The 26,707-nt window shown below is 43.3% G+C and overlaps 1 protein-coding gene across 1 annotated transcript; it reads left to right on the top strand.

The window, feature by feature from the left end:
• The first annotated feature begins 305 nt into the window (after positions 1-305).
• On the top strand, positions 306-26,453 carry MUC13 (mucin 13, cell surface associated). Its single transcript, XM_036905184.2, has 12 exons — positions 306-461; positions 2,018-2,446; positions 6,543-6,665; positions 7,851-7,957; positions 11,387-11,442; positions 14,514-14,674; positions 18,516-18,638; positions 18,976-19,105; positions 19,739-19,776; positions 21,272-21,356; positions 23,385-23,589; positions 25,162-26,453. Exons 1-11 carry the CDS (start codon positions 407-409, stop codon positions 23,587-23,589), a joined length of 1,512 nt encoding a protein of 503 aa, XP_036761079.2. The 5' UTR covers positions 306-406; the 3' UTR covers positions 25,162-26,453.
• The last annotated feature ends 254 nt before the right edge of the window (positions 26,454-26,707 follow it).

The raw sequence follows: 26,707 nt of genomic DNA, 5'->3' as shown, positions 1-26,707 counted from the left end.
ACAGCAGGAAGAAGCTGGGTCTCCAGCTCTCAAAAGCTGGTGAGTGGGGCGCAGACTGCTGCACTGGGGGTCTAAAGGAATGTTGACCACCGGAAAGGTGGTAGCTTGGGGACCTTTGGGACATAAAGAGATGACCCCTCCACCCCAGCCTCCCAAGGTTGTGTTACTGTCCTTATTTTGGACTATGAGACAGAAAAATGAAACTTGGAGGCTAGATTCAGATTCATCTCTTATATCTCAAATGCTTGGAGGAGACCTATGGTACATGGCCAAACCCTAACCAGTAATCGCCTTTGGCTGGTTTGACGTCAGTTAATGACTGGACTTTGTCCCTGAGAGAGAGTTAAAACTAAAGACAACTGGAGGAAATTATTTCCTCCTTGGTCACCCAGCAGGAACGCCTAAAATGAGTACCTTTGCTGCTCACCTCACTCTTCTCGTCCTCCTTTTTGAAGCCTCAGGTAAGGAATATTTTACAGGTTTTACTTCTTTTCATCATGTTTGTTGTCTTTGAGATAGAAGTAGCAGGCTTCAGCTACGGATTCCCGCAGCCCATAGGTGGACTGTTTTGTGAATGGAGTTTCCTCTCCAACTCGCCTCAAAGACACAAGGCATTTCAGTCTGTGGTGAAGGAAAACTAGCAGTAGCAAGAGGCCTCCAGACAAAGATTTGGGCTTCAGAAAACCAGAGATTTGTCCCTAAGAGTTTCTGAGGCCAGGCAAGAATGGCTCAGCCGGTCCCATAGGCCCGGTGCCTGGCAGTGGCCTTCTCTTTGGCCCCCAGTTGTCTTTGTGGCTCTAATGCACCACAGGGACCTGGTTTAATCCATGATTCTGGAATCAAAAGTCATTTGACCCTTTACACATGGGAATTAAGGTTTACCTCTGGGCAAATCCTTAATCCCTCTGAGTATTGATGGGCTCTTCTATCAAACGTGGACACCCAGACGTATTTCATGGGTACTGTTGAGGCACAGGGAAAGCCCTTGATAAATGAGAACAGTTGTAGAAATAGGTGTAGCTGCAGTCAATACCCCCAGCTGCTGAGCTATTTTCTTGCTCCTAGATGAGCAATTGCTTCTCTCTTCAACACTTACGAATGGCTGCTTAAGCCAGGCCCTGTGGAAGGAAGATTCTGCCCTCCTCACAGGAGGAGGCTCACAGACCCATGGAGGAATCAGGGAACATATTCAGCAGTAGTTTATACCTGAGGGTTTAGAAATTGCTGTCTCTCTAAAACCTCCTCTTTTAGTCATTTTTTAAAACCATTTAGTTATCAATGTCAGAGTTCTTAGAGACAATTCAAGTTTTTAGAAAACCTATCACTGGGTCACTAAGAGTTTACTATTCCTTGTGCCCAGCGGTTCCTAAGAGTTGAAGAAAGGCAACTTTGATGATCACCATAGCCCCCAGGGCAAAGGTCATCTCTATTTATCCTACTCTCCAAAAGGTTCACTGGGTCTAGAATTATGAATGGGTAACCATCACTAGAAAAAAAAATTTGGAAGAAATTTAATACACACTTAATGAGGTATTTTTATTTCATCATTCTTTAAATACCTCCCTCCTATCAATTAATAGCTAAAATGCCATATAATGGAAAATGGAGAAAATTGCCTTAAACTAAAAAGACAAAAGGCCACATCCAGGTGAGTACCAGCGCCACCTGGTGGTCTTCTCTCTTGCAACCCAGGACGACTCAGGAATATCAAACCCGTTCTGACAGTCCTGCAACCACAGGCGTAAATGGTTTTACTTCTCAGTACTTGTCTTAATACATATTAACTCTGTCGTATTTTTCAGTAATGCATTTTCAAGTTTTGTCTGTTTAGTTTTTAGTTTTACTTATTGTAGGGCTTTTTTTATGGTCAGAGGTAGTCATATATTTTCATTTTTAGTGTAGTCAACTGTATTTTTCAGAAAAAAATGGCTTGAGTATAATTAATATTAAAAAATAACAGCTGCCATTAAATATTCAATGTTCTATCTTCTGAAACTTAGTATCTTTGTTCCTCCAGCCACCAACCCAAGCATTCCTAATAACTCTTCAAACATAACTACTACAACGATTCCAAAAGATAGCAACACTTCTACCACCATAATACCTTCTACACCTGTTCACTCGAATGAAACTACAAACAGTACCGTGACTACACCCACCCCTATAACAGCATCAGCAAATGGGACTTCTCTAATCACATCAAATCCAGTTACAGATCCCTCTGTCACGTCTGCAGGAAATGAATCAACCACAAATGCAAGCACATCGATTGTAGTTACCTCTACCAATACTTCATCTGTAGGTGGTAACTCAGCCACAACTGTTTCTTCTCTAACAACACACAATACCAGTATACTGTTCCCTGTCACAAATGGGACTGCTTCTTCAGTGACTTCTAGCAACATCACTTCATCAGAGACCACCACCCCAAACCCTGGTCCCACAGGTAAGACTGAGTCCCTCAAAACTCCTCACTGAGGAGTCAAAATATCATGGAGGATGCCAGGTACGTGTGTTCTGCTGAGGTAGGGAAGTGGATATAAAGGGACCCAAGGTTTCCTTGGAAATGAACTCCTGGAATTAAAAAATATGAGTCACAACAGCTAAGATATGGAAGCAACCAAAGTGTCCATCAATAGATGAATGGATAAAGATGCAGTATGTATATACAATGGAATATTATTCAGCCACAAAAAATAAAGAAATCTTGCCCTTTGCAACAACACAGACAGCCCTAGAGCATATTAGGGTAAGTGAAATAAGCCAGATGGAGAAAGATAAACACCACAGAGTTTCACTTTTACGTACAATCTAAAAACAAAGCAAAACAGAATGAACAAAATAGGTGGGTGGGTGAACTATGTGAAGGAGATAAAGAGGCACAAAAATCTCAATCATTATATAAATTAGTCATGGGATTAAAGTACAGCTTAGAGAATATGGTCAATAATTCTGTAACATCTTTCTATGTGGACAGGAACTGCACTAGTTGGAGTGAGCATTTAATAATGTAGATAACTGTCAAATCACTATTTTGTGTACTTGAAACCAATATTATACATCAACTATATTCTAGTAAAAGAAAAAGAAAAACATCTGAGTTGCAAAGGCTAGTAGTGATGGCAGAGACCCTAAAAAACTACCTACAGTTCCATTCTGTTTTCTTTTCCTTCCCAGACATCCCTCCTCAATCTATTTGCCAGATGGGGAATGTTTTTATGCACTTAGACTTAATGAAAGCTACTTCTCTAGCTTCCCTCCTGCTAAGAGATCTTTGAAAACAGATTCAGCTCTTCTGTGAAGGCCAGGTCCAAATAAGCACTGACTCTCCAACCCAGCTGGTCTAGGTCCCTGGTCTACCTAAGAAAGGAATCAGTTCTAGCCTGACTTCTCAGATGTTATTGAAAAAATATGGCATTATGATGGTGGCTGACTACAATTTGGAATTTGGGTTAATTCATGGAATCTGAGCATCTGAGATAAAGAGCCAAACAGCAATGTTCAAACAGTCTTAGGTGTGACCAGGGCCATTGTCCAAAGGACAGATGATTTGGGGATACGGTCTAACATATGACAGTTGACCTCAAGCCAAAGTTATTGAAACAGAAGCCACTTGCCTAGTCTAGAAGCTTGGTCTAGAACAGGGGTCAGCAAACTCTATCAGTAAAGGCAAACTAGAAAATAGTTTAAGTTTTTAGGGTCTCTGTTGCAACTCTTCCACTCTGCCCTTCTAGCATGAAAGCAGCCATAGTAAATATATAAATGAATGAGCCTGACTATATATACCAATAAAACTTTATGTACAAAAACATTAGACTGGCCAGATTTGCTCATGAGTCACACTTTGCCAACCCCTAGTCTAAATGATCCTCAAACCTAGGCTTGAAGGGTCTAGATAAACCATGTTATTCTTTGGGAAACTGAGGCCCAACCAAGGTCAAAGAGCAAGTTGATGTCCCGTTCCACTTACTTATTTTGGCTTCCCAGCATCTCTGACAGATCTGAGAAACGGAGGAGTAAACGAGTGGAGGCAGAGCCTGTGTCTGGGACCTGGTCCCCAGTCTTCTTGCCCGTGTGCAGGGGCCACGCTGAAGGCTAGGTCAGGTGGGACTCAGCTGCACACTCAGCCGCAGTCAGGAAAGGGAGCTTTTCTAAGCCATCTCTGCTTCCCCAGACATTCTCTCGGAGAAGGAAGTCCCCCTGTGTTCTGGCCCTACTGCTAACTAACTGTGGGCCAGGGGCAAATCACTCCTCTGTTGGCTTCAACTTGTTCATATGCAATAAGATCTGACTGACCTAAACAGCCACCCAAATCTCTCCCAGTTGTAACACCCAGTGGTTTTATTCCTGGCACAGAGAACAAGCCAACAAGTCTATCCTTTATTGCTAGAGAGAAAGCATACCAGGAACTATTTGTCCGGTGTATCCAGAGTGAAAGAGCACTTCATTTCTTCCCTATGATTTTCCAAATCACCCTTGCAGTGTGGCTGAGACTTTTCATAAAAGCCACTTACTTTCCTTAGAATGTTGGTTCACACCTTGTTAGAGGGGTGACCCTGACTGCTGTTTATGAGATACTGCATTATGCCCCCTTTCATCCCATGTAGCCTGGGTTGTTTTTTTTCTTTTTTACCATTTAACCTTTTTTTAAAAAAAAACAAACTTTAGTTTTTAGAACAGTTTTGAATTCACAGTGAAATTGAGAGGAAGGTGCAGAGAGTTCCCATATACTTCCCTAACACACACCTACATAGCCTCCCTTATTATCAACATCCCCCACCAGAGGGTACATTTGTGACAATTTTCAACCTCCTTTGACACAACATCACCCCCCAAAGTCCACAGTTTACAGTAGGAGGCACTGTTGGTGTGGCCTCCTCTTGAGGTTTGGGTAAGTGTGAATGGCCTGTAGCCATTATTATGGAACCCTAAAGACTATTGTCTCCCCCGAGCCCCTGGCAACCACACATCTTTTTACCGTCTCCATAGTTTTGCCTTTTCCAGAGTGTCAGGTACGGGACTCATACAGTATGGAGCCTTCTCGGATTGGCTTCTTTCACTTGGTAATACATATTTAAGGTTTCTCCAAGTCTTTCCAAGGCTTGACGGCTCATTGCTTTTTAGTGCTGAAAAATGCTCCATTTTCTGGGTGCACCACAGTGTGTTTATCCACTCACCTACTGAAGGACATCCTGGTTGCTCCCAAGTTTCGGCAATTGTGAATACAGCTGCTAGAACATTCCTATGCAGGTTTTTGAAGGCATATACATTTTTGTCTCCTTTTGATAAATGCCAAGGAATGCATTTGCTGTATCGCATAACAGAATACCTAAAGAAACTCTGGCATTCCCACCACATTTGAGAGTTCCTGTTGCTCTACATCATCATCAATACTATTTTGTTTTTTAATTTTTTTAATAAAAGTAATTTAGGCCCATAGTTGTGGAAAAAGAAGCTTAAATGGTACAAAAGTATATGTAGTAAAAACTAAATCTCCCTCCCATCCTAAACTCCTATGACCCAGACCCCAGTTTCCTGCCCCAGAGGAAACTTGAACAGCCAGTTTCTTGTGTCTCCCTCCAGAAATAATCTGTGAAAACACAAGCATACATGTTTGCACATTTGTGTGAACTCCCCCCACTTTAATCACAAAAGAGATCATGTTATAGACACTGTACCCTGTGTATAGCTGTTTTTAAGGAATCAATGATTTCTACCTATAGGTTCATAAGAATCTTAAGACAGCCCTGAAAATTTTCAGTCCCTCAATCTATTCTGAAATCAAAGCTCAAAATCATTTCACTTGACAGAGATGAAGAAAATGGCCAGCGAAGATCACCGTTTGGCCACTGACCTAACCTCACTCCTCAGATCCCATCAATATTCTGGAGATAGCAGTTCTCTGGAGATAAATGGGAGGATCAGCCAGTGGTGTGGAAACCTTACAATACTATTCTTACCAGAAAGCCAGAGATCAGAGTGTCCCCTCATGACTTTCCTTAGAATTGTCACTGAGTTCATGCACACTGTCCCCTTACCATCCTTTCCTTTCCTCATGGGCCTGCATGCCACGTACATGAGCCAGCACACGACATCTTGTTTCTTTGTGGCGCTCCTTGCCTGTTTCTCCCTATGAGACAGTCAGTCAGACCTACCTAAAAAATATGATGCTTTCTCTAAAATGACTTTGGGGAGCCCTACCTAGTGTGAAAGGACAAGACATGAAAGTTCTGGAAGGCCCTTGAGGCCCAGTGATTCCTGATTCCTTGGAATATGAAGACTGCACTCTCTCTCTGAGCAGACTCTTGTCCACCAAACTCTGACCTCAACTGCTGACAAGCCCTTGACTCCAGAATGTCAGCAACAAATTAGAGGCATAAGAAAAGGCATATTCATTTCTAGTTCTTCTAAGGGTATGCCATGCAGTAACACAACCAAGGAATAGAAAGTTCCCAGTAGGGAGGCATGAAGATTTTAAAGTATGTTTCTGGGTGTTATTTGTTGTCACTGTGGGTTTTTCATCTCTTTCTTCTCCCTCTCAGAGTCCAGCAATCCTTGCCAAGGGGATCCTTGTGAAGGTGATTCTTCATGTGTTGGTCTGAATAATACATATTTTTGCCTGTGTCCAGAAGGGTGGTACTATAATTCTTCCACATGCAATAGAGGTGAGTCACAAGGGATGAACCATGTAGAGCTGCACCTTAGAGCTAAAGTGGAATAGAGCACTTAAAATAACAGCAAAAAGAGCTTCCAGAATTTAGAGGTAGAGGAAAATTTGAAGGTGACAAAAGCCAGCCAGGGAGAGAAAAGATTCCTGCCTTTCTGTCAGTGGATCCTGCTGGGAGGGGACATGGACTGGGCCACCTTTGTGGGCTCGTTCTGAAGGCCCAGGAGCGGGGCTCCCTTCACTTTACCTATTCACGAGAACAGTGCCGTGGGGACAAAATGAGAACGACAGGTGTTGAAGTCCCTCAAAAAGAACAAGGGCTACATAAATGTAAAGAACTGCTGTTACACGGAGACAGTGAAGCAGAAGAAGGTGACAGGCCTCAGACCACAGGTCACAGGAGCCTGGGAGCCTCATCACCTCCAGCCTTGGTTCAGTCCTCTGCACGGGATTTGCTTGTTTCATAAAAGCAAGCCTCATTTTTAGAGATTTAAGAGTCCTCAGCTTTAGATATAGACTTTAGGAACAAATCAACACGTCCTGGGTGCAATGAAGGTCCAAAGCTATTTTCTGAGTTACAAATTTTTCCCTGTTCCATGAAGTAGAAATAGTCCCCTTTGCCAGAGCAGACCAGTTGTACAGGAATGAACGCATTGTATTGCCACAGAGGTTAGAGATACCCAAAAGCTGAAAGGAAGTTCATATTTTTAGCACTAATAATCTCATTGTAATGAGATTATAATAGTTGTAGTTATAATATTTATTATATAGTCACTTTGGAAATAAGTATTGTACAGATTGTATAACTAATAATCAAAAGCACTAAAAAAATGATTCCATCAATGAAAAAAGTATATATTTCATAGACTTAAAGAGCTTTTAAAAATGATAGTTATGAAGACTAGGTAATGATTTAGAAAAATGTTGATTATGAAATAATAAGTAAAGAAGATACAAATTTGGAATTATAACAGTGTAAAAGTATACATGGAAAAAAAGAGCTGGGAGAAATATACTAAAAAGGCAATGGTTGTATTAGGTTGGGTGGGATTTCATATTTCCAGACTTGCTGTAGTCTCATCATACAATGTTTAGAATGTCTTTTTGAAAAATCTATGTTAGACAAAATAGGTATGAGTCTCTTTACATTATATATTACTGAAAGATTCTGCTTGTATTTCAGGAAAGACATTCCCTGGAGAAATTACAGTGACCGTACCAGAAATATCTGACTTGGAAGATACAAATTCTATGGCCTATCAAAAATTACATATTGAAATTACTAAATTTGTAAGTGTTTTCTAACCTTCTGGTATAAGTGTTGTTTGTTCTAACACTGACTGGCAGAGTGTTAGGCTGGCATTCAACTGGTACATATTGGTACAGTTGGTGAACAGCAGCAGTGCTGAACCTCCTGGGCACCACTGCTTCCCGGTTGCCCAGGCCCCTCCTGTGGGGCCCTTGCACCTCTCCAAGGTCCTGCCCCTAGAGGGATAACATGCCTGGCACTGAAGGGGGCCTTTAGAAGCTTGCTCCAGCCATGACATACCTCTTGCTATAGAAACTATTAGAATATTTTAAATGGACAAATAAATGTGACCGTGTTTTAAAATATGTCCATAGAATTGAAGATGAAAAATGTTTAAGATGTTGTTTTTCCCTTTTTACAATCAAATTTGCATACATTTCTGTAGTAGTCTGGTTTCTTTAATGCCTAGAACAAGAATTCCATCTGAATTAGCATCTGTTACTTTTTTTCCCATTGACAACAATGTTCAAATGAACAATAGCATCATTTCATTTTTATTGTTTTGAATGTGTTAACATGAAAGGGATGGAGATCTCCATTCTAGAACCACAGATGTTAGGCCAGCAACGGCTTGCAGAAGGAATCCAGCCAATTTCAAAGTTTCTTTTTAAAGGAAAAAACATTAGCCTGTAAACATGTCTTAGGATCCTAGGTGAAGAAACACTTTGAACAACTAAAGTCTTATTCTATGTCAGTGTGTGTCTCTCAAGTTGGAATTATATCATTACAAAAGAGTTTTATTATTAGAATTGGAAAAATGTAAAAAATTATTACCCAGATGATTTTATGGAGTGTGCAGAATTACTGCTCAGGCCCAACCAACTAGGACCTGGCACCACTCGGATACAACCCATGGCTGCAGAATCCCAGCACTGGCCCTTGACCTTTGTCATACCACCTGGGCATGGTGGGCCGGCTGGCCATGACTAGCCTCTGGGTCTACATTCCAGCTCACCCACTTGGAAGATATTCAGTGCATTGAAGACAGCAACATTAGTAGGTTCCTATTTCCAGGGAACCCCCCAATTGTGCCATGTGGCTTTACTGAGCACTGTCCACTGTGGGAAATTTGTTTAGGGTAAGAGTATCCAAAAGCCCTCCAGCTGCAGGCCTCTGCCCTGGCTTTCAGAGACCAGTTTTGAGTCTTGATCTCAGTCAAGTCTTAGTGGTCCCAGGGGGACCTTGGAGAGATAGAGCATTCTTATCATTTCCAAGAGGCTTTTAATCTGAAAGAGATATGCCAGAACTGCTTGGTGACTCCTACATATAGGGAAAGGAGACAGTTTACTTTCTCCAAGGTCCTTTTAGCAGACTTTGTAGCCAGGGCAGTCCCATCTCAGGCCCTGAGAAGCCTCTCAGGGTACATTTTCTACCCAGCTGGATCCAAACGGACAATCTGCAGAGGGGTTTGGAGTCTGGAGCCTAGTGTATTTCTAATTCTCAAAACAGCCCCCCAGGGAAGATGGTGCTATGGTGCTATTTTGCAGATGGGGTAGTCAAGGATCAAAGTTAGTTAAGTAACTGACCAAAGGTCACCCCTGATGGGTGAGGAGGTAGGGATTTGAACCCAGACGTGCCTGACCACAATACTCCTTCTCCTTCACCTCACCCGCCGGCTCTGTCGTTCAGTGCAGGCCGGGCTGGCCTGATGGGACAGCTCCTGCCTTCCTGTCCAACCTTGCAGCCTTTCCAACTGAGAGGTGTATATCCCAACCTCCTCCCAGGATGACCTGGAAGAGAAAAAAAAAGCAAACACTTTCTCCTAGGGGAGATGCAAATTTTGTGATCGCTTCTTTAGTTTTAAGAAAATGAAACAGAAAGTGGTCAGTAGGGAGCTGGAAGGGACCTCGGAGGTCATCCGGTTAACTTGTTCCTGATGGGCCTTCCAGTGGTCTCATGGTTTACATAAATACCAGCTCTTCCTAACATTTAAAGAATTAAAAGGAATCCGGACATATTCTAGATATAAGATTGCCCAGACTAACTAAAGCATCAAATTTATTTGAATTTGACCACAAGAAGAGAGAAATCATTTAACATATTTTATATGACATTTTGCCATGATCTTTCAAAACAAGTATTTCACACTTGAATCAGGCAATCACCAGTCAACCAGTGTTTGTTTTCTGGGGATTGCCTGGGCTGAGTGCTAAGGGAGTGGGGTGGGAGTGGGGCAGGGAGGGTAGAGGGAGACTGTGTTTTAAGAAAGAGAGAAAAAACCCCATTCTTAGCACCCAAAGCCCTTATGTTCTACTTGCAACCCCCACCCCACTTCCACCTTCCCCCTGCCATAGGTCCCAACTTCATCTCTGTCCATTTCTCTACAAGTATCTAGAGTTGTTTCTGCTCTTAGAACACAACTCAACCCTGATAAGATCTACCTGTGCTAGAGATCCTCCCAGCTCACAAAGCCATGTATCATATATCCCATGTCATTTTATACACATGATAACCCTAGGTGGTGGGAACTGCTGCTATTTCAAACTCTCCAACAAGACAAGTGAGGTTCAAAGAAGCTAAATTATGCAAAGGCTAATAAATGGAGACAAAATGTGACTTCAAATTTCTCCCCAGTTCAGCCTGCTCGCTTCTGAGCCACTTGTTCTGGACATTAGCATGTACTGCTCTCTCTCTACTCCTTGTCCTGGCACCACATTTTTAAACACTTTAAGGCCCATCTCCTTTATGAAACCCTCTCTAGTTCTCTGCAACCCAAAGAGAGTTTGAATTTCTACAATAGGTGGTATCTCTCTATAGCCCTTACTTCTCTCAGCTCCATGGTACTAGTCCCCTGTTTGATCACAGGGCAGGGTCTGCCTATCTAAACTTCCAGCATAATGCCTTGGCAAGGTAGGCAATTAAATTAGGTTCCTTGGGTAAGTTGATGAGTACATGAAGCATGCATGTAGATAAGTCTATAAGATCCACCTAAAATTTCACAGTGAATTTAACAAGACAAACTTAATAAGTTAGTTGCCTAATTTTTTTTATTATTGAAGTATCGTTGCTATACAATTTTTGTTGGTTTCAAATGTACAACACAGTGGTTCAACAGTGACCCATACTATTAAATCCTCACCCCCTGTAGTTCGGTTACTATTTCTCAGTGTAGAAAGATGATACAGAATCATTGTTAGTTGCCTAATTCTTAAGAGTATGGTCATTGATCGGGTGAGGTGCTTTAGATTTCTGTCTTTTCCCTGGGCAACTCTGACTTATACCAAGATCTTACTATTTTAGAGCAAAAATACTGAAAGATGTTAGAGCACATGTAAAGAATAAATTATTTACTGTGATGCACTATATATATTTATATAAATGAGTTTAGACATGTTTTTAGATTAAAACCTAAATATAGTATCACGTTTTCTCTCTGTAGCTGTTATTGAATCTGTTCTTTTCCTCCACAGTTTAAAGATGCATTTAACGATCCTGATTATGGACAGACAGTAATTCTTAAAATAAAGTAAGTTTGCTCTGGACTGATGGGTACTTTAGGGTAGGTGGCGTTTGCCTAACTTTCATTCTTTCCTTGTGCCGTGCAGCACTTAAGACCCCGCAGTGTTAAGTCACAGGTCAATCAGAGGTGGCTGGTCTCAGGCTGTAGAAGGTCCTGCCTCTGCGGTTACACTGACCCTGGCCTGGATGGACAGGACATCAGCCTGGGGACAGACTGTGATTGGCTACTCAGCAACTTGGTACATGGCCCAGGGCATCACTGGGATCAGTTTGGTTTGGTCCCTTGGCTACAGACCACATCTGATCAACCCCTGGAATGTGCATTCCAGCGGGCCAGAAAGAGAATAAATGGCTCCCGGCATCTCTTCCCTCATCCGGGGGGAGTGAGGGAGACAAGACAACTCTAGTCACAAGCCTGACGCCTGAAGGGCCCGCAGTGAGCCTTTTCTGCAGAAAGAACGAGGATTATTGAGCATATTGATATGCAATGACCAGTGCTGGGTGCTATTTAGGGACCCAAAGAGGCAGAGGATTCTCAAGAAGTCAGTGACTCCATCTTGGCATTCTCTGAAGCATTGTGATACACAAGTGCAGCCGGCTGAGGGAAGAAAGCTCTGGGGTGAACGGAGGTGTACAGGAAAAGCAGCCCCGATGTATTTACAGTTTATGGTTTTACTATTGCATTGATCTTTATAAGCTTTTCCAGATCCTTTGTGGAATAAGATTTTCGCTCTGTGTGTGTGTGTGTGTGTGTGTGTGTGTGTGTGTGTGTGTGTGTAAATTTATATATATATATATATAAAAATTCAGAGAAGACCTCCTAAAGGAGGTGAGCTTTGAGCTTGGCAGAGAACAAGGGGCATGTGTGACTTTTAGCCAGGAGGCCAGCAGGTAGTCTAATGGGAGGCATGATGCTCCTGTGGAGAGGGGCAAGCAGCAGGCAGAGAGGCTGGGTCCAGCACAGAGGCGCTGAAGCTGGGGTACACAGCACACAGCTGCTGGGACCTATGCATTGCTTCAGGGCATTAGGTTTGGTTTAGTGGACAATGGAAAGTTCTTGTGTGGGATTAAGATGACTGGATAAAAATAGGAACATTGAGGTGTGGTGGTGTCAGCCAAATCTATACTTGAATCCTCGCCTTGGCACTTTCTTGCTGTGTCACTGGTCAGGTGCTTTAACTTGTCTGAAGTTTTGTTATCTCATCTGTCTAACCAGGATAATCTGATTAACCTGGAACCTTGGGAGGGTAACATTTGAAGGATTCCCTGTGCAGAGTGACTGGCACACAGTGAATTTCAACACGTTAGTTCCCATCTGTTTCCCTTCCAAAATATAGGACCCTGCCAGGGTGATGGAGAGCTGGTCCCTTGAGGTCATCTAGAGGCTTCCCTGAAACTGTGTCATGTCTTTCATTCTTAAGGAGTTAGTAAAAGAGAACCAGAGGGGGTTGGAAGCAACCCTTTACCTATGAGCTCAGTGTTCTGGAGCGGAAGTACTTCCCCTACCTTGGGGACTGTGGCAGGACAAATGGACTGTGGTCTCACCGAGGAAGGCATGTTTTAGGCTCCAGTCCAATGCTGTCTCCTCTGAATCCCTAAGCCCTTTATCTACTGCATAAAGGTTAGGATTGGAAGGATCCTCAGATTTCTCTTTCAAATCTCTCTTTGGACAGAGGAGGAAACTTGGACTCAGGGAAGCTGTGACTGGTCTTGGGCCACAAAAGATGGTGGCAGTCTTGGGTCTAGATCTCAGGTCCCTTCACCCCAAGCCTAGTGTTTCTAGGCATGTATATACTTTTTTGTCATGACACACACAGCTGCTCCTCTGTTTCCTTTAACTGTTGCATGAGTGTAATGTCTTGCCACCTGAACTGGAGTGTATGCTTGTAGGTTGAATGAATGGATTGTGATGGCATTTGTTTCCTAGTCCCATGCAAAATTATACTATAGATTTCTGGTCATTTTTCAACTGGTGAAAATAACCTGTATCACATGTCCCTTTCTCACTGCCTATGCATTCCACTGCCACCTCCAAGTCCTGCTGTGAGGGAATCATGGTAGGAAATTGTAGTTAGAATTCTGATGCCCATTTTGTTTTTTGGACTCCCTTTTGTAATTATTTTTCCTGAAAACAGAATCTGGTTCATGTTTTTGTTTTTCTTGATTGTTCTCAAGAACCCACAGGGCTGTAAACATTACTTGAGTAGGGTAGCTATGTATTCAAGTTTCTGTATATATTCAGAAGTCAAAATGGAGGATAGAAAAAAACTGGACAGGAAAAATATATCCCGAGTCTTAAAAACACAGCCACAAATTGGAGTGAAGGAGTTTTTAAAAGTCTCTTTTCTCTCTCTCCATGGTTGTATCACTGGATGCCTTTTGGACAATGAAAGATAGAATTCAGCACTGCTGTTCTCAGGACTCCAAACTGCAGTGCTGATTAGAGAGAGACTTAAACGTGCAGCTCGTAGCAGGCATCCGGTACTGGGTGATGTGACTCGGTGTGATATGCCCATCATCTCCCCTTGTTTCAGCTCTTCCCTGGGCCATGTGTACCCAGGCCCAGTCACACACCTGCTTTGAAGCCTGATGGCTTCCTGGCTCTTTCTGGGAATAACCCAGACTCTACATGGAGGATTAGTGCTCACTCTGTGCACAGGGAGGAACACACTATACCCTGTCTCTCTAAAAGTCCAAGTCTGAGATTCAGCAGCTCAGCAAGAGACCTGCTCTTGATTTTTCTACAGAAAGGGACAACTTCCTATTTCAGATGGTATGTGTTCTACTTCTGGTGAACTCTAGGGTTCTAGATTGTAGAAATGAATGTGCGGTCTTTCTAAGTGCCCTCCAACAGGACATTGTCTTAGCCATAGATTTCCTCTGAACACAGAGCAAAGAGAGATCTCTGGGCCTATAAATTGCCATCTTGCTAAAGGCCTCCATATTGGGGCCCCACTTGTGGATATAGGACCGTGGGTCAGGACGAGAGCCAGGAGATTTGGGGATTGGGAGGTTTGAGACCAGTTGGTTAATCCTCAGTTCAATTCATCAAGTAATGGATCTCTATTTCATTTTTAGCATACCTTCGGCAAGATCTGAAATGCGTGCTAGTGACAAGAGTGTTAATGTATCAGTAGTAAACATTTTTACACCAACTACAGAAGCAAATGAGACATCCATATCTGACACAATTTCAAAAGCAATAAAAAACAACCCAAGTGGCATTACAGGGTACACTGGTAAGTATTAAATCACTGTATTCAAGTTACCTACCTCTCTTTACATTTTTCCATTGCGTGTGAGAAGGGGACAAGAAGAAATGGATGACTAGATCTGCAGACGTCTCTGAGTTTCCTTTTAACCAGCCTGGGCTTCTTCCCTTTCTTCTCTCACTTGCCTTCTACTACTTTCCAACCATCTCCCAAGTCCTCAAACTGACCAGTTTGTTCCTCTTCATGGAAGGAAAATCTTACCTGTACTGTTCTGCCTCTAAGGTGACATCCTCTAACACACACACACAGCATAGCTGTCACAATTCACTTTTGCCGTGTTACTATCTACCCCAAAACTTAGTGGCCTAAAACCACAACCACTTATTTATTTCAATGCCATAATTCTGTGGGTTAGAATTTGAGCTGAGCTCAGCTGGGCAGTTCTGCTGATCTAGGCCAGGCCTGGCTGATCTCTGCTGGGCTCACTTGGGCATCTGCCCTGAGCTGCTGAGGGAGTCAGCTGGGAGCTAACTGAGCTACGATGGCTCAGCCAATAGGTTTGTCTCTCCTGCACATGGTCCCTTAACCTCCAAGAGGCTAGGTGTAAAGGCTTTCAAGAGCACCAAGAAGGGATGTTTAAATACAAAGATGTTTCTCAAGTCTCTTTTCATGTCTGTTGGGAAAATGCAAATTCCTATGGCCTGGATCCTTACCTGACCCTAAACTACTTGATGATGTAATTGGCCTATTGCTAGGCTACTGCTTTCATACCCATAGGCAATAACTTATTATTGACTGAGTCATGACATAAAGAGCTCTTCCCAGTGCTCTGGGTGGAGGCAGAGATGGTAACTCTGGGGAGAACAAAGCTGGGTATAAACCCTTTCACCCCAAGAGCATTCCATTGTCATTTCTGGTCTCACTGAATCCATAGTGAACTTGCCTGGGCTGGAAACCCTCAGGCAAGACACTGTCATATTTACAACTGTCCTGATAGCCGAAGCAATTCACATCAACCATCACTATGTGGCAGGCCCTGCCAAAGGGCACGGTTATAGGAAAGCATGAATAACTGACACTATTCCTGCAATCAACCCACTACAGCAGTCATTACAAATTCCTCATCTCAGATGTGGTCTGTCAGGGCAGCCCCAGTGGAAGTCATGTGAATGGTTCTCAGCCCTGGTTGCCAAATCCAAAGGCCTTTGTTGCGGTGCTATTTACTTGAATTTTCTGCAGCACTGGACATTGGCATCCCTCCCTTTCTGAAGTCTGTTCCCTCTGGGCCTCTACTCACTGTTTTCCTAGCTCTCTCCCTCTTCCTTCTTCTTGCTCCTCCTAAGACTCCTTCTTTAGCCTCTTAATTTTTTTAATAATGGTAACCTCCTTGGCCTAGTTTGCAAAACTTATTTCTCTTTTTGAAAATATAAACAAACCCTATTTGTTTACAGTTTTCCAGCACCTTTTCTCTGCTTCAAGATATCACAAGGGTTCTTACTATTCTCTCAGGTCCTAGAATGTAAATGCATTGGGAAAAAGCACTTAAAATTCTGTCAGAAAGATGGGGGCTCTCTGCACTGTACCCTCTCCTTGGGCTTCGGTCCCCTTAGTAATGTCCATTCTACTCTTTTCCATCTGAGTAGTCTTTCCTGGCAGAAGAAACTGGAGAAAAATAGTCATGGAGCCATTCTGTTTTTCTCATGTCATCCATCCGCATTACGCCATCAAGGCCTGGTGTTTTCCATGAGCTCCTGTAACGTGGAAAGCTCACATACACACCCCTCCATTCCTTTTCCCACTTTCCCATTTTAAGCCTTTGCTCTTTGTCATTGGTTTTTTCTGTTCGGGTGTTAGCTGAGGTTTTGTTTGTGGCAAGTCCGAGTTCATTTGAGGGTCAAGGCTTTCTCAGTCACATTTTTAATATTCTGTTTTTTTGATTATGGGATCTTCTCTCCAAATGGTGTTTATGTAAACCACGACAGTTTCTTCAATTACCTGACTCTGTCTCCAACTTCTTTTTTTATAGCTCATTGAGGTCATGAACAGCTGCACAGTTAGAGTTACATTTTCAGAGCTTCTTACCTCCTTGACGTATTTTCATCTTCCAGAGTCTCATGCCACAGAATGTATCTTCTCCTTTCTGCACATTTCCACGTTTGCTCCCTCCAAGTCAGACTCCTCTCTCCGGCTATCACTTGGTCGTTGTCTTCCAAAAGACCTAGCACTTCTACTTGCCATGGATTTCTCCATGGGGTCAGGATTTGACCCAGAATAGCAGTTCATACAGTCAGATCCTCTACCCCTGAAAGATGAAATTGTCAGCAAGGCCAAATAAGACCTTATCACAAACTCTGCTTTTGGTTGAGATGTCTAGCAAGTGTGAGGAAGCTGAGGGTCCTGTCAGCATGGAGACCAACCACTCAGAGTGGTTACCAGCTGAAAATAATGAGCACATTTTTGAAGATAAGTTAGGGTCCCCTCTGTTTTCTCATTTTTGGCTCTAGCCCATATATACTAGAAACCATTTGGCCTCAGCTCTGGGAATTACTCTTTCTTGACAATTCCTCTTGACATCTCTCCATTCGGAGACCAGCACGTGCTCTTAGGTTCATTAACAAATTACCAAATGGTACCAGCTAGAGATGGCTGCAAGAGCGTGAACTCCTCGGCAGATGGAAGCAAGAGCCTCAGAACTTTTTGAGGAAAACATCTTTTCCTGCTTTCCAGCTTCTGTTGCAAGGACACATTCTCTTCTGTGTCAAAAGTTGTAGATCTCTTTCCCTAGACTTTTAATTTTAAGTGGATACACTCGCAAATGGCAGGTGATGAAGAAGGGTTAGTTATAGGTTGGGATGTTGAGAAGAAAATAACTACATATCTGATCTGCTTGCTCCTGGTCTCTCCTCCTAATCTATTTTCAGATTTGCCTTTTCATCCCTCATACCTTCCAACCTGTTTCTGGACTAACATTCTTAAAGGACTCCAGCCATGCTTCCTCTCAAAATTGACCAATGGGTTCTTGAGCTCAGGGGATAAAAGATCACATCCTTAGCCTGGCATTCAAACGCTGGTTTGCCTGTGCATGTACAAAAGAATGATTATTCATTTGAGGTTCCTGTGGGGATCACTTGCATTTACATTAGCTCATTCAGTTCTCACAACATTCATATGAAACAAGATCACTAGCCCCATTTTACAGATGGAGAGAACTTGGACCCCTCAAAAACCAAGTGACTGAACAGAAGGCCCAGAGCCAATACATGGCAGAGCCAAGATTCCCAGTTTTCTTCCACCCACTATATAGCCTGTCCTCTGCCCAGGGACACCTCCTACGCCTTGCAGGAATTCCTTGCTTCTTTTCATGCCTGTATACTCCACTTGGACAACCCTGCCTCTCCTTTGTTCAAATTTCCCCGTCTTTCAAGACTTAGCCCAAGTCATAGCTCCTCCATGAGGTTATCTTTAGGTACCTGAGACCCTAAAGTCCCATTGTTCTTAAAATATGGATTATGAGTTGCTTGGCATGATTCTCGCTGGGTTCAAACATGTAACTCTACAAAGATGGGGCCCCCAAGTTATATAGCTACTGTGCCCCTTGTGGAACCCTGCACAGAGCTCAGTGCAAAAGAGATCTTGAATGAACAAAATTGCTCTGCATTGGATTGAATTAATTTGAATTGAACAATAGAAGGAAATAGTCATGGAAAGAAGATCGAGAAGTTGGATTTCAGAATCCCAGATTTTCATTTATTAAACCCCCAAACTTATGAAAAGACACTTAGAACAACAATGGAGTGGGGTGCTGTCACAAGTTACTTTATCCATATTGTCTGGCTGAATATAGTTTTGAATTATTTGCGCCTCTCAGTGCAGAGTCGGTGTGATCATTATGGCTGTGAAGAGAACGAGCAAGATGGCTGCAGCAACGGTTTGCTCTGCAAATGCAAACAGGGGCTGGAAAGACCTTCACCACAGATCCCCTTATGTGTCGGTAAGTGTTCTAGCTGCCTCTTAATGTTCACAACTCCTACTCTCTCTCCTTTCCCCTTTGCAAAATACAGACTTCACTGCTCAAGTTTCCAGATGCATTTCAGAGTCAGGAATGTGAATTTTGACTTTAGACAGATGGACCTGGACTTGGGTCCAGACTAGGAGCTGGTGAAGCAGCCTGTGTGCAACTTCACAGGGGGCATGTCACGTACAGCCAATGAGCTCATCATTTCACCTAGAAAAAGCAATGCGAAAAAATTGTATCTGGGGACATGTCGCTTTGGGGCAGAAGAGGTTGTTTCTGAGAATCACCCAGCAATCACTCTGTTTTGTTGAAGCTCTTCGTCTACAGTGTCCTGATACCTGCAATGCACAGGCCCATAAACAGTGCTTAGTGGAAACTGACATGGCCCCGAAATGCAAGTGCCTGCCAGGCTACCAGGAAGACGAGAGTGGGATCTGCCAAGAGTAAGAGAAATCACTTCTTTTGTATCTGGCCATAGGGAAGTTAGGCAAATGAGCTTGCAACAGACGTATGGGCTCAGGGTCAGGAAGTTGGTATGCTGGCATAGATGGGTAGGTAGGTATAGAGCATTGTTATCATTATCATCATCATCAGTGGTTTTTGAACATTATCTATGTGCAAGGAACCACACCAGGTAACACACCTCACACAACACTGTCGGTGATGTATTCATTCCCCATTTTTAGGTGAGGAAAGTGAAGCTCAGAGAACATAAATAACATGCCCCCAGTTCACAGGGCAGCAAATAAGTGGCCCAGCCATAGGGCCTTGCAGCCTGAGGGGGTCCTCCCAGGGCTCCATGCCTCTGTGTTCAGCTTCACCTGAGCTGCTGAGCCTTCCTGGAGCTCCGAGGATGGAGTGTTCTGTCAGTAGCAAAAGATGCCACATGGGGTTGTGTACCCCCTCAAACTCCCAGAGCTCCACAGAAGGTGCTCCCTGTAAGAATGGGGGTGTAAGGAAGAAAAGAGAGAAGCAAAGGAGCGAGGGGCATAGAAAGAAAGAAGGCTGGAGGCTGGTGGGAACTCTGACATGCTCCCAGGGGCTCTTCACCACGGTTTCCTATCACTCTGTTTTAGGTGTGCATTCGGCTACAGCGGTGTTGACTGTGAAGACAGTGAGTATACGAGTCTTGCTTTGTTATTAAGCATCTGGGAAAGAAACACTGATTGCATTCAAATTCTATCACCCCAAAGTCTCTGGCTCCCTTCATAAAGAGAAAGAGAATCTGTCTGCAGTTTGTCTTCTGGGCCGTGCCCCCCATGCCAGCCTTAGGCGGTGGGCAGCAGCACCTCCGCTATAGGAAACAAGAGAACTCAGCCCCAGAGGGCCTCTGGACTAGCCCCCGGCCAGAGAAGGGTATCCTAACATTCTATTCCTTTCCTATATTAGCTTACATAGGCATTTTCTGCTACCAGCAAGGATAGAAGACCAGTATATTCTGAAAATGTCTGTGGTCATGAGAGAGCAGAGTGAGAAATCAGACAATGAAATACTCAAATCTTGTTGCTCCGGAGCTGTGCTGTGTCCCAGCTGGGATGCGGTGGTGTAAATTCAGTTGCTTCATCCCCCCTCATGCTCCACCCCCACCAGGTTGGGACAATACTAACTTTCCATTTTAAATTATTTTATATTTTAAATATTACATGATGAACTGAATATCAATGATCCCAGATGAGCGAAAGAATCAGTCAGCCTCCCAGCCACAAAGTTATGAAGAGAAATGCTCTCAGCTTCTACTGTACTTTGTTGCAAGGCTGGATTTGCTAAGCCGTTTGTCCCTCTGGGCTTTCAGGATCCACTCGTACAAAAGGAGGCTTGGAGGTTTAGACCAGGTGACCTTTGAGGTCTTCCCTGGAGTTAATCTGTGGCCCCATCGATCCAGGTTGGAGGTGGCATGTAAGGCAGTCAACAAGCAGAGACAAAGGGGTCTAGAGCAGACTGTCCAAAAGAGATAAAGTGGGAGCTTCATATTTAATCTTAAATTTAAAAAGTTCTAAGGAAGTTTTTGAAAGTAAAGAGAAACAGGTGAAATTGATTTTTATTACATTTTCTTCTCTCAGTATATAAAAAATATCATTTTGACATGTATTCAGTATAAGAATTAGTAATGAGATATTTTACATTTTTTTTATACTAGGTGTTTGAAATCTGCTGTGGATGTTAAACTCACAGGCCATCCCATAGCCATATTTCAGGTACTCAGCAGTGTTAGAGCAGATCTAGAAGAGGATAATGGGTGGTAATGAACTCTTACCTCACCCAATTGATCAAACCATTACCTGGCTCTTCTACTAGTAACAAGTTTAACTCCAAGCTAGCTCTCCCAGCTACCCAGCAAGGACAGGTATGGCGGGCAGGCAAGGGCAGCAGAGGTAAGGAAGGAGTGTGGACCTCCCCTGAGGTCTCACCCCCCACCCCCCATGAAGCCCAGGAAGGCCCTGCCACCATGACCTCTTTTGTGTTTATGGTCTTCTTTCATCTGGCAAGAGATTGGGGACCACAGCCTGGTTATCCTCACATCCAGGAGCCCCTGGGAGCACACGTGCCTGTGCAGTAGACAGTGGGCTGCTGGTGGGAGACTATACCCACTCTTCTCTTTTCCCTTTCAGAATTTCAGCTGGTCCTCACCATCGTGGGCTGCATTGCTGGCATCCTCATTCTCATCCTGCTGATCTCATTGATTTTTACAGTGAGGTACGGAATGCAAGTGTCTCTTTCCTGGGGCACCGTGTCACTGGCCCTACCACCTGGTTTCCAAACAGATCCAGCCTTTCCTGGGCAAGAGAAGGAAATGAGACGAGGCTTCCTACGGCCATTGACTTATTTTTTTTCTCACCTTAATTTCCTTCAGACGATATAAACTATACATGATCATTGAAGAAAATAGAGAAATATGTAAAGGAGCAGAATAAAAAATCACCCACCAAGCCTATCACTCTGAAGCAATTACCATTTTAACATATATCCTTCCATGCTTTTTTTTTTCTATGTTTTTAAATGACATGCATCATTTTATATCCTTTATGTTTTTAAAAAATCTTGTTGAGGTCTATTTTTGCTCTACACTATCATGTGACACAGCGAGTGTTGTCATGGTATTAAAAATTCTTTGTTGGTGGTATGTCCAGTATCCTTTCCATTCAGTTGATCCCCAGCCCAGGGCCTTGCTACAAATGGTCTAATGACAACCTCCACTGAGCCTCTGGGGTTTTGAAAAAAGCAGAACCGTTATCTCCCAGTGGCCATTTCTCAGCTTGGAGCCTTAAGTTCTCTTTTGGAGAACTCAAGTAGGATCCCTTCACCTATTCCACAAATATTTAGATATGCTAATGCCATTATCTCCATTCCATTCGACATGTGCCAAGTGGAGATCTTCTTTGATTAAAAAAAAAAAAAGAAAAAAGCTACTTTGTAAAAATAATATTTGGCTCACTGCTTACATTTTGGCAAAATAAGCATTTTGGCACTGTCATGTGAGAGAATAAGTAGATTTTAGTCTCCTAAAATATTTCTGTTTTTTCACTTTTTCTTTCTTTTCTTCTATTTTGATATTAACATTTCCCCAGAGACTTAATTATAAGGATACATGGCTGGGAACTGGGAATGTGGTCTTCCCTTTTGCAGGTAGAGGTCCAGAACGTTTGGTTCTGGAGCAAGGCTGCGTCCTCCCTCCCTAGGAGGATTGGCTACCTGACCTGGTCTCCAGCACCCTGGGGGGCTGCTTGTAGGGCCTTGGGGCCCCATGGCAGGCACGTCTCTCAGCTCCTCCTTCCAGCTGCAGGGATGGGTTTGCTCTGAACTCAGCCTCACATTCATGATTCTTGGAAACACATCAAGAATTAGAATTCTTGACCATTTCAAAGGGAAGGAAGGCTCTCCTCCGTCGCCTTAGGCAGCAGTGTTGTCCAAGGGCAGGCAGGCTGTTGTGGGGCACGCTGGCCCTGGGGTCACAAGGAGAGCAGATCTTCCCCTCAGACATCTGCAGGGGAACTCTCCCTCAGAGCACACTGTGGGCCTCCCCACCCCCGCAGTCTGGGGCCCGCGGGCCAGAAGGGGGTCTGGGTCAGAGGTCCCACAGGCAGATGCCTCCCTCACGTGCACGTATTCCCCTTGGTTTTGGGTGCTCATGTTTGAGCATTCCCAAGGAATTTTCCTTTTAAGGCCTTTATACCTTAAACTTGTTTTAGGTACTGAGATGCTTCGATACACATTACTTTATAAAGTAACAAAAGCTTCTATAGACTTTACTCAAATGAAAAATTGTATCACAAATCATCTTTTCTCTTTGATTTCTACAACCATTTCCTTAAGTAGTTCAAAAGCACTCAAGAATACTAACAGTACTGTGTTAGCAAAAGTTGCCCAGGACTGGGGGAATTAAATGGTAATGTTGGACCAGTGTTCATGTTCTGGTTTTGATGGTTACACGAGCTTATGAGGAGACTGTCCTAAAGCTTAGGGACTCCACACTGAATGATGTAGTGAAGTATTACAGATAACGGGGCATTGGGTCTGCCGCTTACCCTTACATGGTAAAGAAATGTTAACGATTGGGAAATCTGGGTGATGGCTGTATGGGAGCTCTGTGGAATTTTTGTTTTGTAACACACACGAAATTTGAAATTATTTCAAAAATTTAAAACATTAAAAAAAAAAAGAATTAACATTTGCTTCAGGAACTTTCTGCCATTGTCAGATACTAATTCCTGTAACTAATTACAGATCAAAGAACAAAAAGAAGCCTCTTGAAGAACAGCACTTGATTGACACTGGCTTTCAAAATCTGAGACTGCAGCAGAGGACAAATTTCAACGATCTAGGAGCCCCGGGGAGCATCTTCCCTAAAATCAGGACTACCAACCTCAGGCAGAGTCAGTCTCAGAATCCCTATGGAAATGAGAGAGGGATGCCCCACCTTGACTATTAGGTGAGTCACATGCTTTCAGCCTGGGTTTGCTGAGTGAAATGCCCAGGGCAGGGGAGGGACCTAGCTATGGTATCTTCACCAAGCCCTGGCTGCCACAAGACTTTTTTTTTAAATCAAAACAGAAAGATCAGGGGAAGCCCCATGCTATTACAAATGGTACCACATAATCCCTAACACCGACCATCTATGTGATTTTAGACATATCACAATTTCTCTGGCCTTCTATTTCCTCAGCTATAAAAAGAAGTTTAATGTAGGTGCCCTAAGGTCCCTTTAAATTACAAGCTTTTACAGATGTGACTCCAGTCCTTGAGATGACAATTCCCAGAATGTTTAAGGACCTAGGACTAGTCAGGACTGGTGAATAAACACGGTTCTGTGGGATCCTTCCCAGCCAGCCCATGTAAAGCAAGTCTCTCCTTTTCTGCCCCAGACCTCAAGGCAACCTGATTAATTTCCAAAAACATGAGGCGATTAGGCTGGCAATATTTTATTTCCCTTGGGAGGACTTTCAAGGAAAATAGCTTGTACTCATTAGATTTGCATTGGATCGGCATAGCTGGCATTGCTGAGGGGGAGTCAGATGAAATGCTGCAGGGAGAAAGCCTGTAAGAGGTGCCTCTCAAGGGAACAGTGACAGGGAGATGTGATGAGTGAGATGGAAGCCAGGGAAGATGATGAGGGAAGAGGACAAAGACGAGGCAGTAGAGAAATGATTTTTTTTCTTTAATGGAAGAATAGAGAAGAAAGAAGGAGGGGTAGGAGTGAGGCAAACCCAGAAGAGTAGGACACTAAAGAGGACAGAGGAGGAGGAGGACGCAGGAAGGTGGCAGAGGGGGCTGAGGATGGAGGGCAGGCTCCACGCTGAATGCATTTCACTCCTGCAGACGGCCCAGGGCAGCACACTGCCCTTTGAGGATCTTCATGCCCTTGGAACATTCTGGGAAAATCTGACTTATTTTTATTTGGAAATCCCATGGTTTTATATTGCACATAAAATTCTCTGTAGTCATGGAAGTCTGAATGTTTAATGTGTGTACAAAGACACACATGTGATGACTGGCACGAATGTGCCATGTTGGGTCACACGCACAGTCTAGCCAGCAATAGCCAAGAATGCACGTCTATGGGAGTGCCTGTTGGCCCCACCCAAGGTGAACCTTAACCAGCCAACTCATTAAAAACCTTTCCTCTCATCAGTGGAGCACATACTTCACAAAGAATTTCTAAGGAGAGCCAGCCCATTAGTAATAGAATCAGCATGGGTTTTAGAGTCAGACAGACTTGGGTTCAAAGCCTTGCCCTTCCTGGTACTAGTTATATAGTCTTTGGCAGTTATTGGATTTCTCTGGGTTTGTTTTCTCACCTATGAAATGGACAAAATGAAGTCTATTCATAGGGTAAAGGTCAAATATGCTAATACGTGTAAAGAATCTAGCACAATGGTCTACTTTGAATACTAGTATTCAAATTCTGCTAATGAAATAAGGTTTATAATTTATAAATCTCAATTTCCTCATATGTTTCTGTTGGAATACTTCCTAAAAAATTTTTTTCCTTTCTTTTCTCTAGAATGGTAAAAATTTGGAAATATCCATGGCCTTCCACCCAATGCCTGAGCTTTTCTTTTGAGCATTTAAAAGACTGATGGAGAAGGAAGCAGCTGTGAAGGTCTGGCCTTTGGTATTTATCTTCCACCCAACATCTAGCCTCTCGGAATGAAAGTTGTGTTTGCAATGAATACAGCTTGTTTGCTAACCAAGTACCTATGAAACGAAATGCACACCGATGCTATTAGCACTTGTGAGATAATTCATTTTATCCATTCAGTTTTGGAGAAATGGCTAGGCTTTGGGGTTTTTTTTCCTGGTGGGGTATAGTAACCATTTCCAACTTAGAGGAAAGCTCCCAGGATTGTCCACTCCTGGGAGACCGTGGCCTTGAGTTCATGGCCTACACGTAAGTGACCTAAGACACATCAGCTCTTAGGGAGACTTTACACATCAGCTGTAAAACAGGAAGAGATACCATCCTCTACAGTTTTCAGGTTTATTTTCTGTTAAAATAGGGATGCTACTGCACATGCTACTCAAATGTCAGGATTTCATCCCCCTAAGCTGCCAGGAGCTTTTGACCTGGCCTCACACCAAGAAGACAGAAAAGAGACATGTCACTCAGCTTTTTTGGGGGGAGCCACTGGGAATCCAGGGCCCTTTTGATGTTAATTAGGAGGCCTGGATTAGAAATGTCCACCATGTACATTCTAGAGTTTTTGAAGGGCCAGTAGGTGGGAGAGGCAGGGATTAAAAAACATGACCAGGAGTAGGAGGAAGAGAGGCAGAAAGAAGCTGGGCTGAGGATGAGAAGGGAGAGGCACTCAGGACCCCCTGTCATCCTCAGGTTCCTGTCCTCAAGCAGACAGGCAGTTCCTCTAAATCATAGCCTAAGGAAGACTCGGAGCCTAGGCTAATGTGTGAAGATAAAACCCTAGGAGTAAGAGCATGAAGTCACTTTGAAATTGCAGACATTCTATTTGGCTGATGGTGAGAGAGGAAGCTTGTGCTCTGGATCCAGATGTCCAGGCTTGTGATGCACATTCCAGAAATACTTCATTGTAGCCTCAGCCTTCCTTGGGGACAGAGGTTTAGCAGTGGCCACCAACATCCCACAGCCAAGAATGGGGGCAGCTACATGCAGCACAGGCTTTCTTTATTGTTAACAGCATCCTTGTTTATGTCCAATGTCTGGTCCCTTTGAAAGTTATTTTTATTTGTTATTGATATTATTTGTTCTTGACTGTTTACTGTATTATTTGTTCTTGACTGTTCACTGTAAAAGGTAACAAATAAAGTGTCTTTGGTAAATGGTGTCCTCCTCCTAGTACTGGGGGCTTTTGATGATGCACATGGCAGTAAGTCTCACTTTAACTGCAAACATGACACATGGCAAACCAGAGTGATTGACATCTGCTGCCCTCAGTAGGGGCTATTAGATTACCCAAGGTAATATTTTTGTCATGTTGTAGATATTGGTGGTTGCTTCTGCAGACTCATCCCATTCCTTGCTCATTAAGAAGTAGCTGAGCAATTTGGGTGGGAAAGAGTCAACCTCCAGCTCC

Source organism: Manis pentadactyla, chromosome 1 (assembly GCF_030020395.1).
Source record: "Manis pentadactyla isolate mManPen7 chromosome 1, mManPen7.hap1, whole genome shotgun sequence".
NCBI lineage: Eukaryota > Metazoa > Chordata > Mammalia > Pholidota > Manidae > Manis > Manis pentadactyla.
Note: the sequence above shows the minus strand (reverse complement) of the source record. Positions and strands in the feature narration are given on the sequence as shown.